Here is a 17,637-nt window from a genome sequence, read left to right on the forward strand (position 1 = left end):
AAAAAACACATTTTTAATGTTTTCTGCTGCATCACGTCACAAATTTAATTGTCAAGTCAAAAATACATTTTTATATTATATATTTTTTATCAGTCTGCTACATGAAAGAAACACAATCATCAGGATGAGTTTTTTTTTTTTACAATAATCACAAGTTTGCACATCATCAAGACGCCAAAAGAAGTTAAACAAAGCTACTCCTTGCAGAAATACAGATGGAAATGAGTACTTTTTGGTCAATGCATCCATTATATTTTGAAGGCAAACACAAGCCTCACGAATAAAGAAAAGACACAAAACAAACACAACATCCACAGAACGATGAGTAAAATCAACCTTACTGTGAGAGGTGGAAGCCACAAACATTTTGTAAGCTCATGTCAATTTTGTTAAGCTCCAAAAACTTGAAAAAAATCATCAATTGACTGATCGTTTGAGGTCAGAGGTCATGACTACAAAAAAAAAGTATCCAGATAGAAATTAACTGAATGTGGTTATGTGGTGGTTTACCATTCTCTATCTAATTGTTATCTGACAATTAGGAGAGAAATATAATCTAAATTTATACAGGCACAAAGGTTTTAATTCAGTTAGCTTCACATCTAGAGGCGCCATCCTCGAGTAATAAAGGTGGAACTTGTCATTGGCAAAAACAACAAAAAAGGCGCCTTAATAGAAGAGAAATACATCTTCTAATGTGATCTTCATCCTGTCATAAACATTCTCCTCACTTTTTCATAAAACTGAGAGTTGGAAACTGGGACACCAGAGGAGGATAGACAGCTTTGAGCATGGCTGGACATGTTTTTCTGATGGTGTAGGACATACATGAACGCACAATATGATACTTTCTTCTTTGTGTTTTTGTTGGGCACGGTGTATCAGCGGTGAGTCCTCTTGCTGCACTTCATTCACTGCGGCAGGGCTTTTAAGATGGCGTTCACCTCCTCGGCAACAGCTGTCAGAGCAAACTCAAACTGGTCCTGATCAGCAAAAGCACAGAGTGACAGGACAGAAGGGAGCATTACACATCAACTCAGAGAAGTCCTTTTTAAAAGGTGGAAAAGTACTGCAGCCACACAACGTTTCACATATTCACACACAAAGTTGGTACCTTGGTGCGAACCAGGCCGGGTCTCTGGTCTCTGATGTGCTCGAGTGTGGCAGCAATGTCGATCTCCTTTACTCCTGATAGGACCAAAATGATGGTTTCAGTGCATGACACTTATGCAGATAAAGCCTTGATTTTCTGCAAAGCAGTGAATAAACAACTAAAATGACTTCTAGATTTTTTTTTTATTATTTATATGGGTGCTTGACGTATTGTTTAAAGCTGAAAATGGGTGGAATTATTCTGAAAAGATTAATATTCCAGTAAAAGTAAAAGGCATACATATAATTTATAGGTCTAATAAAACAATTAAACACAACAGGAAAAAATCATGCATTAAATTTCTATTGTATTTAATATTTTGTTGAGAATTAATGAAAAAAAAACATGATCTTTGTCTAAAAAGTGAGAATGGCACCCCCTGCTGGCCATATGTGTTATTACTTTGATAAGATAAAATTAAAGTGAGAGATCAGGTAGGAAATCAATCTTAAATTGAGTTATGAACTAAATACAATACATTTTTGGCATAGGCAAGAAGTTGAGAACCTGAAAACATTCACACAAAAAAATAAAATAAAATGTGTAAACTTGTCGTAAATAGAATACCACCACATTGTCACCCACAGTTTAAAAAAAATCTGGATTTTAGTGTAGCAAATCACTCAGTCAGGGAGATTTAAGAAGTATAGAATAATACATGTGAGTCTCACCTTTAGCCATTCGATTCAGCACCATGTCAATGAGAATGTACGTGCCACTCCGACTGGTGCCATCACTGCAAAAACGACAGAAACGTAAAAAATATGCAGGATTCCTTTTTGTATATTTCATCTCACTGCAATAAATATATCTGAATTTTACCTGCAGTGAACGATGATCGGGCAGGATCTACCTTTGTAACATTTGTTCACCTTTCTGAAAAGCAGAAACAAGGGACAGCAAAAAGAAGAAGAGCAAAGGACAGAAACAATCCTTTAATATGATACAGTTTTTAGATCTTTATTGCGAAGGTTATAAAATAAAAAGTTGTAACCAATCCTCTGCGTAGTTAAATTAAAGCCATTGAGGGACAAAATAGAGCAAGAATGGGAAACGTAAATGCTGAAATGTGATGGAGGACAGATCAAAGGAGCAGATACTTCTTTGAGAAAAGAGACACAGAAATGAGGTTGTGTACGACAGCTCTATGAGCTTAGAGGACAAAAGAGGAAGTCGAGATGAAAGCACAGATTCACTGTCCCTCTTGCAGCAGCCAGTCACACCTGCCAATGCTCATTTTTGTGACTATGCAACTGGAGCCAGAGTACTAGCTGCAAACCACAAAAATGACACTGGGAGATGTTAAAAGACAAACCTATCAACCTGCACACTGGGAGAGAGGGAAAGGGAGCCAAGATGATGAAAAGAGGAGGCATAAAACAAGGAGAATGGATGAGAAAATAAATAAATAAATGGGAGAATTAGAGACAAAGAAATGGATGTGCCAATAAAAACAAAAAAGTTTTAGAATTTGTGATATTAAGAACATAAAATACAATCCTCTGGCACAAATGCAAGTAGGGACAGTTTTTCTGTGTGTGAATGTGCATCATTGTGTGTTTTTGTTTACCTGCGGAAGTCAAGCAGTGGTCTTGTGGAGGTGGGGATGCCGTCACCTGGCCAGCTGAGCAGGTGAAACTGAGTCAAGGTCCTGGTCTCCTGAGTCTGGACATTCTTCAAGTAGAAGCTTCTCACCAGGAAGTCCTTACACCAGATGTGCTCTGATACCAGGTTCACCTGATAGACAAAAAGTCAGATGTCAAACCAGCAGACAGGAAAAGGAGTATTAAAAACACTTCTTTTGTTTAGAAGTCACAACAGCAGCCGTGAACCTCGTAGATGTGGTAGAGCGAGGAGCCCTCATCCGGCCAGTATCGTTCACTCTGCTTCTCTCCATCTTCAACCAAAGCGGTCATCATTACGATCACCGTGCAGCCGTTTTCCCACACCATCTGTGGAAAAAAAAAACATTAAATAAGCCCCACAGATTAAAACTATTCAATTTTATTTGTATATTACAACATCATGAAACAGTTGTCTCAACGAGCTTTACACCGGTAATTGTGCAAAAATACAAAATCAGTCATTAGAATTAATCTGATCAGAATCAGTCAACACACAACAATGTCAATTGTTTTCATATTTTAATGATAAAATAGTTATATATTCTATCATTTTTTTCAAATATTTTAAATTTGATGCTTTTTAATTAAATTGAAATATATTTACTAAAAATGAAGTTTTAGACATTTGACTTTTTCATTGTTTTAATTTCTAAAAGAAATTTAGTAAAACATCTTTGATCAAAAATAAAAATGATTTTTTTAATTGAGCTGTTATGAATAAAATAGGTCAGAACGGTACAAAGGTATAGTTTGTTTAAAACATTTCATTTTACTTTAAATTTTCTTTTTAGGAAAATGTAGCAAAATATTAGATAAAATATTAGAGTAAAAAAAAATACAAAAAAATATTTTTTTTCAAAGTTTACTGAAACTATAAACTGTACATTTCTCATAAAAAATTGTTAAGGTTAGAATAGTAACAAATACATAAATAAATAGAAAAACTGACCTGCCAGAAATCTGCAACCGTGTGGGTCAGAGGTCCCTGCGTAGCAATATAAGAAGGTTGACGAGGGTCATGATCAAACTGTAGATCACAGAAGAAAAAAAAGATTTTTAAAACCCGTAACCTGCAAGAACACATGAATAAAGATAATTTATGCTTTCCTCCATCATTTGTAAATTACCCTGATAAGGCTCAATGACATTTAATTGGACAAAAACTTTGAAAAGCAAACAATTCCTTAATTGATACATGTATTTTTTCATTATAAGATGTAATTAAAGATATAATATTTTTTTTACATCAAATGACAACTGGACTGTCATAGATTCTTACAATGAAACTGGCATTGATGTAATCTTGCTTATTGGGGTTTACTTCAGTCTTCAGCTTCACTCGAGAGTGATCATCTGGAACAGAAAGCACATTTGGTTCAACAAACAAAAATAAGTAGTCTATAAATAACTTATAGAACTTGCTGAAATGAGGTTTAATGGAGCAACTGCTGCTTTTATTGTGTTTGCATTCATAGGATCATCAAAAATAACTGAAAGGATGAGAGAGCTGTGACAGGGTGGAACTAACATGGTAGGGCTTCGGCATGTCTGTTTTTCTCCATGTTGTTGGGGGTCTGAGCCACAGCTACTGAACAAGGCTCAGCCTGATAGGAACACAGAGCTTCCCACTCCTTCTGCAGCCGGTCCTTATTGCGCAGGTGGTCCTCCATGTACGCCTGCGGCGCACAAGAAAAGTCAGAGTTACTCAGCGCAGATTATATCGACACAAACTTACTTCGATTGCATCGACCCTCACCAGAATCATGTGACCAGTGGAGATGTCCATGTTGGACTGGGCTGGCTCCTCGCTCCAGGATGGGGTGGAGCTGTGGGTGGATGATGGACTGTGTTGAGGGCCATCGCTGAACTGGGAGGACACACTGCTGACGCGGGATGTGTCCGTACCCCTCCTCCCACCAGCACCGGTTCCTATGGCAGACCCTGCCATGCCTCCGCTCGCGCCTCCCATGCAGTCCTGACGGCACAGGGAGGATTTAGATGCCATGTGCTGTCTACATAGCTCCTAAGTGAAGAAAAAACATCATGGTAATACCAATCAGGTCCAAATAGACTTTAAAAAATATGAGAATATTCTTAAATTGGGCAAAACAATCATATTTGACTTCTGTTTTGGCTCTGATTTGCAAAGAAAAAAGGCAAATTGTTAAGGAAAAATCTTGAAATATTATGTTTTAAATAAAGGTTACATTTTAAACCTGTGTATCAAGTGCCTTGTAAATATTTAAAGAGTTGTTTGCCACTTTACCTGGTAATCAAAGTGGGTTTCTGCTCCTCCCTCTGGACCCAAACCAAGCTTGCCATTGGCCACATGATGAGAATAGTGCTTGAAACAAGCCACAGCTATGGCCAGAACCAGCACACCGCCTACCACTGCCATGGAAACAAGGGTGATGACTGTCCCATTGGATTCCTGAGGAACCTTGGCTACCTGAGGAAGCCCTCGAGCATCCGTTCTCTGCAAAAAAAAAAAAAAAAACCAGAGGAAGGTGGTGAGGAAGACAAACAGAGCAGACTGTTGTGCAGCAAAAGCGCTGTCTCCATTTATGAAGTCGGTAATCAAATCTGATCTGTGCAGCTTCAGGGGATGAGCTCTCACCGCTCTAACTCAAAGGTCATACATTGTATTGCAGCTGCAGATTTGATCCTGTGTAACAGCACAAGACAGCAGTGTGTGCTGGGTAAGCAGCTGAGGTCGAGCTCAGGAGATGGAAGTCTGAAGGGTCAGTGCAGTTTGTGCCTCATAAAGATCAGCTTTTTTAACATGTTACTGTTTAAATACAAGAGATTTAAATTTGAAAAACCTTTAAAAAAAAGACAGGAAATGTGATCAGGAGGGTAATAAAACACATGTTTGGTTCTGTCTTCATGACATCCAATCACAACAGAAGTTGTATATCGGAATCGCGTTCCTCTGCTATGCAGAAATGCGAAAGACACGACTAATGCAGGGAGGCGCCGCACGAAAAGCCGATTATGAGGTCAGCAGCACTTGTTGTCATAGCACCTGCAATCTTGGATCCACATGGAAGGGAGGGGGGAGTCAGAACGCCATGGCAACAAGTGACAGCGGCGGTTGCAAAGTGTCATCTTGGTTATTAGCCGCGGTCACGCAAACCAAGACACACAGTCGAGCAAGAAATAAGATGATTGTGATTCCCGAGATAACAGCATGGAAATGGAACAAGACTTGAAGAAGAGATACTGTAATTGTAATCGGACTAAGTACTAATTTAACACAAAAAGCTAATTTTATGGGAGTTTTGACGGCAGAGAAACAAACAAAAAAAGATTCAATTTGAAATTTGGATTAAATTAAAACTGACAAAATTCCTTAAAAAAGATTACATTATTAATAACATTTAGAGAAATAAATCACGAAAAAGCAAAAAAAAATTGTATATGTAAAATAGAACAAAAGAATATTGGTAAAAAAAAAAAAGCAAACATTTTTCAGGAGGGGGTAAATTTAGAAATTAGGACTGATGTGACTCATTCAGTCACCATCATCTCTGTGTACATACACAGATACATATTAGATACATATATATATATATATATATATATATTCATTATGTCATTTCCAAAGAGTTTTTACTTGTTTTTGGGGCATTTGTGGAAAAAAACATTAAAGAAAAAAATATTTATTCATTAATTAATACACCTGAATTTACAGTTCAAGAAGGAGCTACACATTTTTTTGTTCTAATTTCAATAAAATAACTGAAACTGAGAAAAACATGTTTGCCTAAAATATATTATTTAAGAAATTAAAATTACCAAGTGAATCTAGCCACAGAGAAAAAAATATGGCGCTGGAAAATTAATAGCCGGAAGTCCCTCACCCTGCTGGAGGCGGCTACAAAAAAACATAATTTGTGCTGGAAATCATTGGATGGAAGTCCTTTTTCCCTGTTTCCCACTCTCTTTGTGACCTTTTTTTGCAGTTTTTTCTCTGGGACACTCGCTGTCGGCTCTGATCAGCTGATTCACAGAGAAAAAAACATCACTTGGGCGGCTTTTTCTCCGGAGGTAAACGGGTGTAGTTATACACTTGAACACGTATTGACTTGAAAGAAATAAAACAATTATCTTTCCCAATTAAAGCTCATCTTGTACACTAAACTGCGAGACAGTTACAGTTTATTCACATTTAAAAGTTGTGAAATTTCCACTTGTGGCTAGAGATTGTTTCTGGAGCCATCTTGCATGTGTTCAGAGGACGCCTTAAAAAATACTGACAGTTGTTACCTGTTAACAACCTACAGTGGACATATAACAAAAATACAAAAAACGATAAGTTTCTATTACCTCTCCCACACCAGTCTGTACAATTTTCAGGCCAGTCTCAGACTCCAGAAAGTTTTTCTCCGATACTGTCAAGAGAAAAGAAAAGAAAAGAACGATTTTCCCTCCATGCAGACTCGTGTGTATTAATACAATATAGGTGTTGATGTTCTGACCAGCTTTTGCGGCGACCTCTGCAGCTGTCATGTTGTGCTCATTCTGGCGAATGCGAAAGGTCAGAGCTGGACCGATCACGCTGCAGACACAGAAACAAACTTGCTGGATGCAACAGAAAAGGGAATTTATCTGACACACCCACGCGCTGAAGCAGTGTTACCTGATGTTGATGAAGCTGCTGGTTGTCAGGTGTATTTTATCAGCCAGCAGCTCCAATAACTTCACTCCATCATAAAGACTCAGAGGACTAAGAGATGAAAAAAGATCATTTTTGTAGGAAACTGATTTAATATTTTTTAGATTTATTTTATCATTAAAGTTCTCACCTCCGATTTGTATAGATGTAGCCATACTCCTCTTTGGCACCGGCTCCTTCAACAACTGGCTCCTTAAAGTGGTGTTCAGGGGGGACCTGAGGGGGTGAGGGGGGGGAACCGGGACTTTTGGGAGGCGGTGAGGCTGGGATGGAAGCTGAGAAGGGATGCTGAGGGCTGTCGAGATGAAGAGTCTTCTCGGGCTTTGAAACACTTTGCTTTTTCAACAGCTGCAACTACAGAACATAAAAAGGACGACTGTCAAATAAGATAAATAAACTATAATTGCTGCTGACAGCAGATAAAGAATGACTTACCTCTTTGATAGCAATGAGGTCTTTCTCGGTTGGATCTAAAAACAGAGAGTTTCAGCTATAAAAATGTTTAGGAGGAGCGTGTTTTTACCAAATATTATGGCTCTACCTGTTTTTTCCTGGCCTTGCACCAGCTGCAGAATGACAGCCAGCTTGTAGAGCTGCTCCTGACTGAGCTCCCTGGGATCAATGTTGTACCTCTGCAGGACTAGCGACATCCTCTGAAGCAAGTCATCTAACACACAAAGCAACACATTCATGCATGCATATTTTCAGTCCCTTTGCAGAGCACACACCGTGCTGCATAGATTATTTTTTTTAAAGTGAACATCAAATCTTACCATTGCTTCCCGATCGGGGGTTAAAGTCTTGAGATGTTTTCCTGCTCGGCAGACTTTGATGTAAACCTGCAGTATTGAGTTTTTTCTCTAAGGTGTAGTCGTCCACATCTACTGGCATCTCCAACTCAAAGTCCTCATAATAAGGCAGACCTGGTGATAAAAAATGATTTTTTTGTGTTGCATATAATGCAAGTTTCCAATGAGTATTGGTTCTTTTTATTTATTTAACAAAGTGTCAATTTGATAGTTTTTATACAAGCGGTCCTATAAGAAATAATGATTAAGTTCTTGCACAAACACTTCCATATATCTGCTCAGATATTGCTATAGTAACCTACAGACAGTAGGATATTTATAATCACGACATTTTACTAGGTACATTTTGTGTGATAATATGCAGACTTTGAACAAACAAAGTCCAGGCAGAAAATGTTCCCTTCATGTTCATTGTCTGAAATGTTAAAATTTATGTTAACTCAGAAGAGTAATTTGTGTGAATAAAACACATCAACAAATATTCAAGCAGGAGTCTAAAGACTTTTATATCTGCAGAATTACTCAAAAAAACCCAAATAACTGCACTTTAAATGATCCAGGTGAATACTCGATTCTGATTGGCTGCTGGGTGTGGCTGCACACCTAAAAAAGAAGCCCAAATGTTCTATATTCAAAACAAACTTTTCATTCGACATCTAGACATAAACAACTGTGAGAGATGAACTTTCTCTCTGAACTGATGCTTTATTTAACCTATCATGATGATCAGCACTTATAACGCTTTCTTTTGCCGCTGCAGTCAAGGCTGTTGCCCGCTCAGCGATGTGTTGTGTTACCGTGACAACGGGCCACACCATGTATGAAATAGCAATGTGAAAAAAGGCGATCTATTCTGAAAAAACAAGAATAAAGTACTAAAAATAGATTGGATGATTATTTATTTTATATGCGGGATAATGCTTGAAGAAATGAGAATTATCAGAAATTAATGCACACCATGGAAGCCTGAAATGTCCAATCCGATGTGGAAGACAGCATTAATTAGCGTTAATCAATATTAACACGTTAAGCTTTTTTTTTTTTTTTTTTAGACGCTTGTGTTAACACATTATTAATGACAGCCCTACCAGAAACCCACATTCAGCGCGTTCCTAAATGCACCACACATGCTCGGTGTGTACGTAGCTTCACACAAACACTGTTATACCCAAGTATGAGTAAAATATTATCTATGTAAGATTATAATAGTGCCTGTGTAACAGTACACCATATTTGTAAAAGAGTATTATTATGTGTGTGTACTTGTGCAAGAGAATAGTAAAGTATGTAGTATCTCTCGTAGGGTCTTTCATTCTTGCATGTTTTACTCTCCTTCATTGTGTTTCTACAAACTATTTCTTATGTTTGGGAGACTAATTTCTCAAACATTGCTTTTAAAATTCTTTGCTAGTAAACCAAACTATTATATCACAAACTGCAGAACTGGTGCAGAAAAAATGATTAAAGAGAAAATCCCTTGTTACCTGCGGGGGCCATGGAGGCCGCCCCTCGGTGGCGATGAGAAGGCTGGGCAGACGCCAGATAGAGAGACAGAGCTTGCTGCAGCAGCTGCCTGTCCCGCTCTCTCTCTCGCTGACCGGGCTGGTATCTAGAAGGAGGGCGAGCGTAACCCCCTCCTGCTGCCATGAGAGATCGCTCTACCTCATCTTGGTACCTGTGCTGGGATCGATAGACACAGCACACAATAGTTCAGAGAATGAGATCGACTGATGTGTTCTGATTTGCTTGTGGTCGTATACCTGCTGGTAAGTGTATGGGTCTAAGGCTGCAGCCTGCATGTGCATCTGGGACTGAGGAGGCTCCACAATCATGTAGTCCAAGTACTTTCCACCCGGAGGCGGGGACCCTTGCTTTGAGCTTTGATGGTGGGGAGTGTAATGTTTGGATCTGGAAATCAGGACAGAATCATAGATGAGCTTATGTTCATTAAAGCAAATAAACACAGAAGAAAAAAAATCTCACTGAGACGAATGATGAGATGAGGAAGAGGAGTTTGGCTTTGATGGAAGGGTGGTGTGGGGAACTCTCTTCAGCTCCTTGGATAAAATAGATTGGGTGATATCATCCTGCCACGACAGCCCTGTACACATATAGTACACATAAAATATTAAAAAAATATATAAAAAATACCAAAACAATTAGTCAAAGCTGCAGTTTATGAAGGAGATATTTTCTGGTCTGTATGTAAAAATCAAAATCTGAACTACTTTATCTCACATTCATTATTAAGTCGTAGAGATAGACTCCTCACCTTCTAGCATGAGCTGCTTGAGAACTTCCTGCATCCTCTTCAGTACCGGAACTGATACTTGGTACTGGACCAGGTCCTGCTTGGAGCTTCGACACTGACCGAAAAGCCCATCTGGAAAAAGGAAACGTCCCCAATTTTTATGCATTCTTCCCTATCTAAAAACACTTTACTGCAGTAATAATATTTTTATAAGGACATAAATATAACATTGTTTATTCAAACTGACCTATATAAAGCCTTTATGCAATGACCACTGACGTCCTCAGTCTTTCATAATTAGCGCTCGAGAAGTGTATGAAATGAATCCGTGACGCAGACTCTAAAGTCGATTACAAAAACTCAAATTCTCATGGTATCTAACACAATGCTGCTCGACAGTGAGTCATAGTTTTCAAGTACAGCCCACACACTTGCTGTTTGTCATGCTCCCCAGCAAAGGGTCTAACCTGCCAGTTGGTGCGGAGCTGCAGAAAAACTTTCAACAGTCCTTGAGCATTTTCTACCCTTTGAGCCGAGTCATCGCCACAAATACTGTTTAGTTTTGCTCTGTTTTCATCTTTAATAATAAATACTTTTCAAAAAAGAAATATAGATTATAGAGTGAGCAGAATAATCCTAGTTTGAGCTTAATGAGGGCATGTTTTCTGCACTGTTTTAGCACACAACTGCAAAATGATGCTGTTATTGTCTTAAACCTAAAGTTTTATTTGTGCAATAGAGGAATTTTGTTGTAGGTGTGGCTGTAAAATAAAGAGAATTGGAAAGATACATTTATATTTAGCGTGAAAATAATTGTTTTGTGCACTTTAAAAAAAATATGAGTATTTTCTACTTTTAATTGTGAGATTTTTACTTTGCATCATTTTAGTGAATCATTTTATGCATGTGTGTGTGTTTATTTTGCTTTTTTTACTTTTTTGTGCAATATCTTGCTTTTTGTTTTTAAAATTTGATTGTTTTTATGTAAAGCACTTTGAGTAGCATGAGTTGGAAAAATGAAAAACAAATAAAGTTTGATTTGATTTGACTTCCTATTTCCTTGACCACTGGACGGGAAAGGTACGTCCCAAAATATTTTTGTATGTTTAGAAAATATTTCAATTTTCTTTGCAGGATTTATAAGTTTATTGTGACAAAACATTGCTTTATTATTATTTTTTTCAAGACATTGAGGCAGGAAATTAGACATTTATACTGTAGTTTTCTCCTAGTGGTGATCAAATATTGACATTTCAATTTTTACTACACGCTGACCAAATATTACTTTCATTAATTTTGGTCAAACGCTTTTGTTTGGCTGATTTAAATACAATAAATGAATATGGAAAATAATTGTCAGTTTTTGGTGACTTGTCGCATATTTGCAACATCAGACATTAAGGGATCCATTATGAATTATCTACTTTAAATGAACATTTTTTTTTAGTTTTTCCAAGTTGCACTTACATTTTCTTTTAACTAACACTTTTAAACCTATTTTCTGACAACCAAATATAGATTATTTCAAGATGAAATTGACTCATTTTGGGGATTTTCTGCTATTAGATGTAGAAAGAAAACTAAAGTTAAAGACAACAGTGGAGTCTGTATTATTTGGTGCATTAATGAGTCACCAGTTAATCACACTTTCTGCAAAGGTGAGATTAAAGCGCATTATTGTTACACTGAGCAGATTAGAAGGGATTAGGTTGTTTTTATAGTACAAATTAAACAGTAATTTAAAAAAGTGAGCAGCCACATTTGAAAATATTCAAGATTCATATCAACTTGTGTTCATTTTATAGCAAGACATGAGAAGCCACAATCTCTTTAGTCCATAAATAAATTACCTTTTCTCCATTATTTTATTTTATTTACCTTTATGTAACCAGGGAAGTCCTGTTGAGATTAAAAATCTCTTTTTCAGTACAATCTTTTAAAAAATCCTGACAAAAACTAAAAGCCTGATCAGAAAATGTAAAATTGGAGCAAAAGCATTTAGAAAAATGCATGAACTGTTTGATTTAATCCATAATTTAACATTGTTTAATGAAGAGCAAGAACTTTTTTTTTCTTCCATTTTCAATTTCCAAATAAAGTGTCCAATATGGAAAATGTCTGAGACTTCAGTTAGAGTTCATTAAAGAAAAAGCTTGGAGCCTGACGCCAAGATACAGTTTCAGCTGGATAATATTGTCATGTAATGATATGAACATCTCATCCGTCTGTCTCCTAGTGATAGCAGCCTCCCAAAGTGCTGGTAAAACCCTAACAACATTACAAGTATGTTATGGTGCAATGAAATGAGACACAACACTTTGCTCTTGTAGAGTTTGGAATTAGCACAGTGGTAGTTTTTCCTGGTGAAGCACATATTTTTGTAAGTTTGTATTTTATGAAAAGATGCATATTCATTCTTCATATTTGCAATCATGGCATCAGTAATAGTTTTTAAATTTGACAGTTTTTTTCTATTTATTTTATGCCAAGAACTGGTAATTCTGACGTTTTGGCTAATTTCTTAACTTCAAATACCAAAAATAGTGACGAACATCTCTGTAGAACGTCCGCAAAACAGCAGATATTTCATAGGAGGAAGGATGACAAACACAGGAAGCGTTTATTCCCTTAGAGTGAATGTACAAACAGCAAACAACACCGTATAATAAACTGCCCCTTGTTGTCTGTTGTAGGCAAACACTTCCTAACAGAATTCATCTCTTCATGGAGTGTTAGTCACCACAGGAGATCTGTGACGCTTTTTTGTGTCTCTAATGGTGCCTGACACACATGCACCTTCCTTTACATTTAAAAATCCCCCCTCTCTATTGCTTTTACTTCATCCCCACTACTGTAAATAATTCTCCAGCTATGCTGCATCCTTGATCTCTCTGTTTTTGTGTCCCATCAAGCGCTTCTGCACAGCAACGGCGCCGGACCGTTTTAGCATTCTGCTCCATAACCTGGTGTGCGTAAGTGCAGTTTCCAGAGAGGACGCGAGTATGCGTCAGTGACTCATCACTGTATTAGCACAACAGCCATGGGGGTGTAGACCTCACAGTGATGTCAGTGTTGCCATAGAGACAGTGGAGAGGGGGGGTGGAGGAGCGGCTTGGGTGAAGATGAGGAAAAGGAGAGGCAGGTGACGAAGAAACGATGGAACGGGAGACAGAAAGTAGAATAATTGTGTTTCTACTTTTTTTCTTTTTTACACAGCATTTTTGTATGTTTTTTTTCTATAGTGTGCGTATATTTTCAAATCAATTATGCTCAAAAATATAAAAAGAGTTTGTCTAAAAAAAAGCAACAGTTTACTTACCATCTGAGCAGAACTGATCCCTTGTGCACAGTTTTGTCTCAAAAAGGCAACCTGAGTCAGAAAGACAAAAAAAAAAAAAAAATGGCAGATTAAAATCTATGTCTGTTCTTTTCCATAGGAACACCTGATTTAAGTCACATTCTTGAGGTGGTGATGAAAGCGGATTTAACCCTGGTTTGTGCAACACAAAATACGGCAAACAATAAAATCTAAATCAAATTAAGAGCAAAGTTATTTATCTTTGGAATGGATTATGCATTATTCAGTGTATTTACGTATATTATTGTAAGTATTAGTGGAATATTATGTTGTATGTAGTATTGTAAATTGTAGTTCCAATCTCATGCTATAGTGACATGTATTTGTCCACTTGTTTGATAATATAAATCTTTTAATTTATACAATTCTGTCTAGACAATTAAAATGCTACTTAATATATAACAAACAATGACTTTTTTGTGTTAGACTGATGAAACACATTAATATAAACACTTATAAACATGTAATCCCATCCAAAGAAGCAGCTCTGACTTAAATTAGACAGTAATAAAGTTAATTTTATCCCCAAAAAACTTTATTTAAACATAATAAAAGTGTTTTTTTTTATCATCTGTGTGTTGCTTTAGTCAAAGATTAAATTTGTGGGGCATATCTAATAAAATTGTGCATGAGGGCACCGCTTTGTTTAGTTTGGACTGTTTGAACTGTGTGGTTTAAGTGGGGCGAGTGGACCTTGGAGTGTTCAGCCGTGTGGGAAGGAGCAGGTGGCTGACAGTAGATAGGAATATGCACACGGTTTGTCCGCAGATCTAACACGCTTTCTCGTGTTGCAGCTAAGATCTCTCTTTTCCTTTCGCATTATTGGAGGAAAAACAAGTAAACAAAAGCAGCCCGGGGAGTGTGCATTTTGTTGGCAGGCCAAAGCCAAACTTGAGTTTAGGTGCAGCACGTCTGAGATCTGGGATGGATTTACAGAAAGACTATTTTCTCTGCCTCAATGAAAAGACGCAACAGTGACTCATGTTTTAGTCACATGGAACTCAACGTGTCGTTTTAAGCTTCCTTGTTTTGATCAGAATCATCCACAAAATAACAAAGCAATCAAATTCAAATGACAATTATACAAAGCACAATTAATGTAAGAAATGTGGAAGTGTACTTTTTTTTAACATGCATTAGAAAAGTAAAACAGCTGACCAGTATCCCACAGGCGTCTGCAGACAGATTGACATGCACACAGTCTTTCCAAGGGGACTGAATCAATCTGACAGAGATCCAGCACTGATTGATTGTTATCAGACGCAACATCTGATGCTAACAAGCAAAACAACACGTTGAAACCCAAAAGCCAGATTCTACAATCAATATCTGGGACTCAAAGCTTGCCTGAGGAATTCCCATATGTGATTTTAAAAGAATCAGTTCAACATCAGTCGTGATTTTAGAGTGTAGCACGAGTGAGACATTTATACTATTACAAATATTTGATATTATTTGCTGTGTAGACAAAATATCATATTGTTTCTCATTAGTGTACAGTTTTATAGGAAATATCAATGTTTTTGGGTTAGAATATTGAATGAATTCTGCAACTATAGTGGGCAGTTTCTCTCCATGGTGCTGAAATCTGACTCAACTTTCTTCTAATCTGTCATTATTGATGTCTGATTCTTACCTTGACTTAATGTGATGAGGGAAAAAATCCTCAATTATCTGATTTATTCTAAAAAACAAGGCATATATGCAAAACATTGGAGTTTTTTTTAATGCACAAGTGAAAAACAGAGACAGATTTAAATTTGGATTTTCTAAATAAGTATTTGTTGAGTGTACAGTAATCACTTAAGTATTTATCAATAATTATTGAAATAAATGAGGAAAAACTTTACATATAAGTTCAAAGTAGAGCTTAATCAGTAAAAATCATATTACTATCAACGTGGAGGGAGCTCCAGCTGATTTTTGTGATATTTGATAAAAACAAATCAATAAAAACCTCCTTTCTATACATAAACAATTACATTTTCAGCTTTTTTATGCTCCAATTCTTGAGCATTTGACAAAATCAAAATATATATTCCAGATTAAGGGCAAAAATAGGAGAAAAGGCGCAAAGTGTGTGTATGGTGAAAGGTTTCCAATGTTGATCCTCCACCAGAGAAGAGATGGAGATAACCCACTCCCTGTTTTGAATGTATTCACCATCATTTCCCTCTTATTGCTGCTCTTCCTGTTATGATGTTTACCAAGAAACATTTAAACCACTTATGCCATAAAGGACAGCAACACCTTCTTCAGCAAAAAGAACAAGTCTATAAAGTATCAGGAGTATTTTACAATCTTCAGACATGCTCGCATCTCACCGTATTTCTCTGAGGTTGCTGGCTGGTACAGCACGGCCAGGAGGAGCAGAGCTCGCCATGGCTTCAGATGTTGCATGATCCTCCCAGGTTTCACCGCGGGGATGGAGATAGATAGATAGATAGATAGATGCAGTCTTTACATTTCTGTCATGATGGAAAAAAACCGCTCCAGACTCGAAATTTGCAATAAGTCACCCATTGAAAAAAAAAAGGAGAGAGAAAACAAATATGGAGAAGGAGGAGGAAAGTGGTTGGAGAGGGAGGAAAATCCTCCCAGTGACCAGCCGAGGCGTGGGGATGGAGGAAAGGAGGGGGGGCCAGACTGTGCAAAGCAGCGCCGATCGATTGAAGGTACGGTCACTGCGCGCGCAACGCACAGTCTGCGGGAGCGCGAGGAGATGAGCGCGAGGGAAACGACCTGATCCACGTCACCTGTGCACGCTCACGGGAGGAGGAGAACCAGGGAGGTAACCCACCTATCGGATCAATGAACGTCATGTGCGTACAAAGAAAAAAAATGGGTAAAAAGCAAAACGTGACACTATAATATTAGTTTAAAATATTTTCCTTTATTTCTAAAACTATTTGTTTAATTCTGCCAAATTAACCTTGGTGCTTAAAATTTAGTCCACAACCATGAAAACACTTTTATGGACTAACTCTGATAAGCTACTTTTTTAACTTTGTAAAAGTACACCTCAACCTTAAACTGTTATATCTTTAGGAGATTTTCAAACAGCTCTTGCGCCCTCTTGTGTCCAGTGAGAGAACTGACTTTTTAAACCTGACTGCAGATTATCTCTGTATAATAACTTAGTGACAAGAGAGTCAAATTGTTTAAAATTTAGTTATACATGTTAAAATAATATTTGCCTAGTTTTTATGGGTATCTACCTTTTAATCTATAGTGATGTTTGGATAAAAAATGTAAAATGTACCCAAATGTACTAGCTTTTTGCAAATAACTTTACAACAATTTAATATAGTTACCAAAAAATAACTGAGGAAAAGCCTACACATTTGTTAATATAAAAATATGTTTTTAACCAAAACTATTTTTTTTAAATTAAGTGTTTAGTGCTTTTTGTCTTTTGGTTTCTCAAGAAAAGAACAATATTTGTGTCACCTAAATAAAGTAAAAAATAAATAAATAAACCGTAAATTAAAAAAAAAAAAAAATTAAAGATGGATAACAATGTCAAAATATTACAAGAGTATTTTTTTACACAAAACAGTGCGGTCACCTTTATATTTCCTTTTGAACTAAAGTATTTTTTTTTTTACATACAATTACCATAAATATTTGGGGTATATTTTTCACAGTAAAGTTCTAAAAAAAAAAAAAAAAACATTTTATTACAGTTTATACATGTTTGCAGAGCCCAGCAATGAAACTATAAACTGGACACATCTCTGTAAAACACACCTGAGATTAATCA

At 36.9% G+C, this 17,637-nt stretch overlaps 1 protein-coding gene across 2 annotated transcripts; it reads right to left on the reverse strand.

The window, feature by feature from the left end:
- Nucleotides 1-19: 19 nt before the first annotated feature.
- On the reverse strand, nucleotides 20-16,940 carry ptprna (protein tyrosine phosphatase receptor type Na). Of its 2 annotated transcripts, none has more exons than XM_024286366.2 (24): nucleotides 16,199-16,938; nucleotides 13,836-13,886; nucleotides 10,538-10,648; nucleotides 10,249-10,366; nucleotides 10,026-10,173; nucleotides 9,750-9,945; nucleotides 8,230-8,379; nucleotides 7,998-8,123; nucleotides 7,892-7,926; nucleotides 7,587-7,810; nucleotides 7,421-7,507; nucleotides 7,260-7,339; nucleotides 7,108-7,172; nucleotides 5,045-5,254; nucleotides 4,535-4,801; nucleotides 4,307-4,454; nucleotides 4,058-4,131; nucleotides 3,728-3,805; nucleotides 2,986-3,105; nucleotides 2,724-2,890; nucleotides 1,976-2,029; nucleotides 1,825-1,889; nucleotides 1,115-1,188; nucleotides 20-983 (listed from the first exon to the last, which is right to left on the reverse strand). In XM_024286366.2, exons 1-24 carry the CDS (start codon nucleotides 16,272-16,274, stop codon nucleotides 912-914), a joined length of 2,796 nt encoding a protein of 931 aa, XP_024142134.1. In that variant the 5' UTR covers nucleotides 16,275-16,938; the 3' UTR covers nucleotides 20-911. The 2 variants fall into 2 exon arrangements, with proteins under 2 accessions (XP_024142134.1, XP_024142135.1); XM_024286367.2 differs by having other exon boundaries at nucleotides 912-983; nucleotides 4,535-4,753; nucleotides 16,199-16,940.
- Between the last annotated feature and the right edge of the window lie 697 nt (nucleotides 16,941-17,637).

The sequence above is a fragment of the Oryzias melastigma genome, linkage group LG21, assembly GCF_002922805.2.
Source record: "Oryzias melastigma strain HK-1 linkage group LG21, ASM292280v2, whole genome shotgun sequence".
Lineage (NCBI taxonomy): Eukaryota > Metazoa > Chordata > Actinopteri > Beloniformes > Adrianichthyidae > Oryzias > Oryzias melastigma.

Bases quoted from the DNA above. Each gene is read 5' to 3' on its own strand.
- ptprna (XM_024286366.2), bottom strand. From the start codon at position 16,274: ATGCAACATCTGAAGCCATGGCGAGCTCTGCTCCTCCTGGCCGTGCTG. The intron at 8,380-9,749 runs GTAACAAGGGAT...TTTTATCACCAG, and splicing joins GGCCTCCATGGCCCCCGCAG to GTCTGCCTTATTATGAGGAC. The intron at 4,802-5,044 runs GTAAAGTGGCAA...TTCTTCACTTAG, and splicing joins AAACCCACTTTGATTACCAG to GAGCTATGTAGACAGCACAT.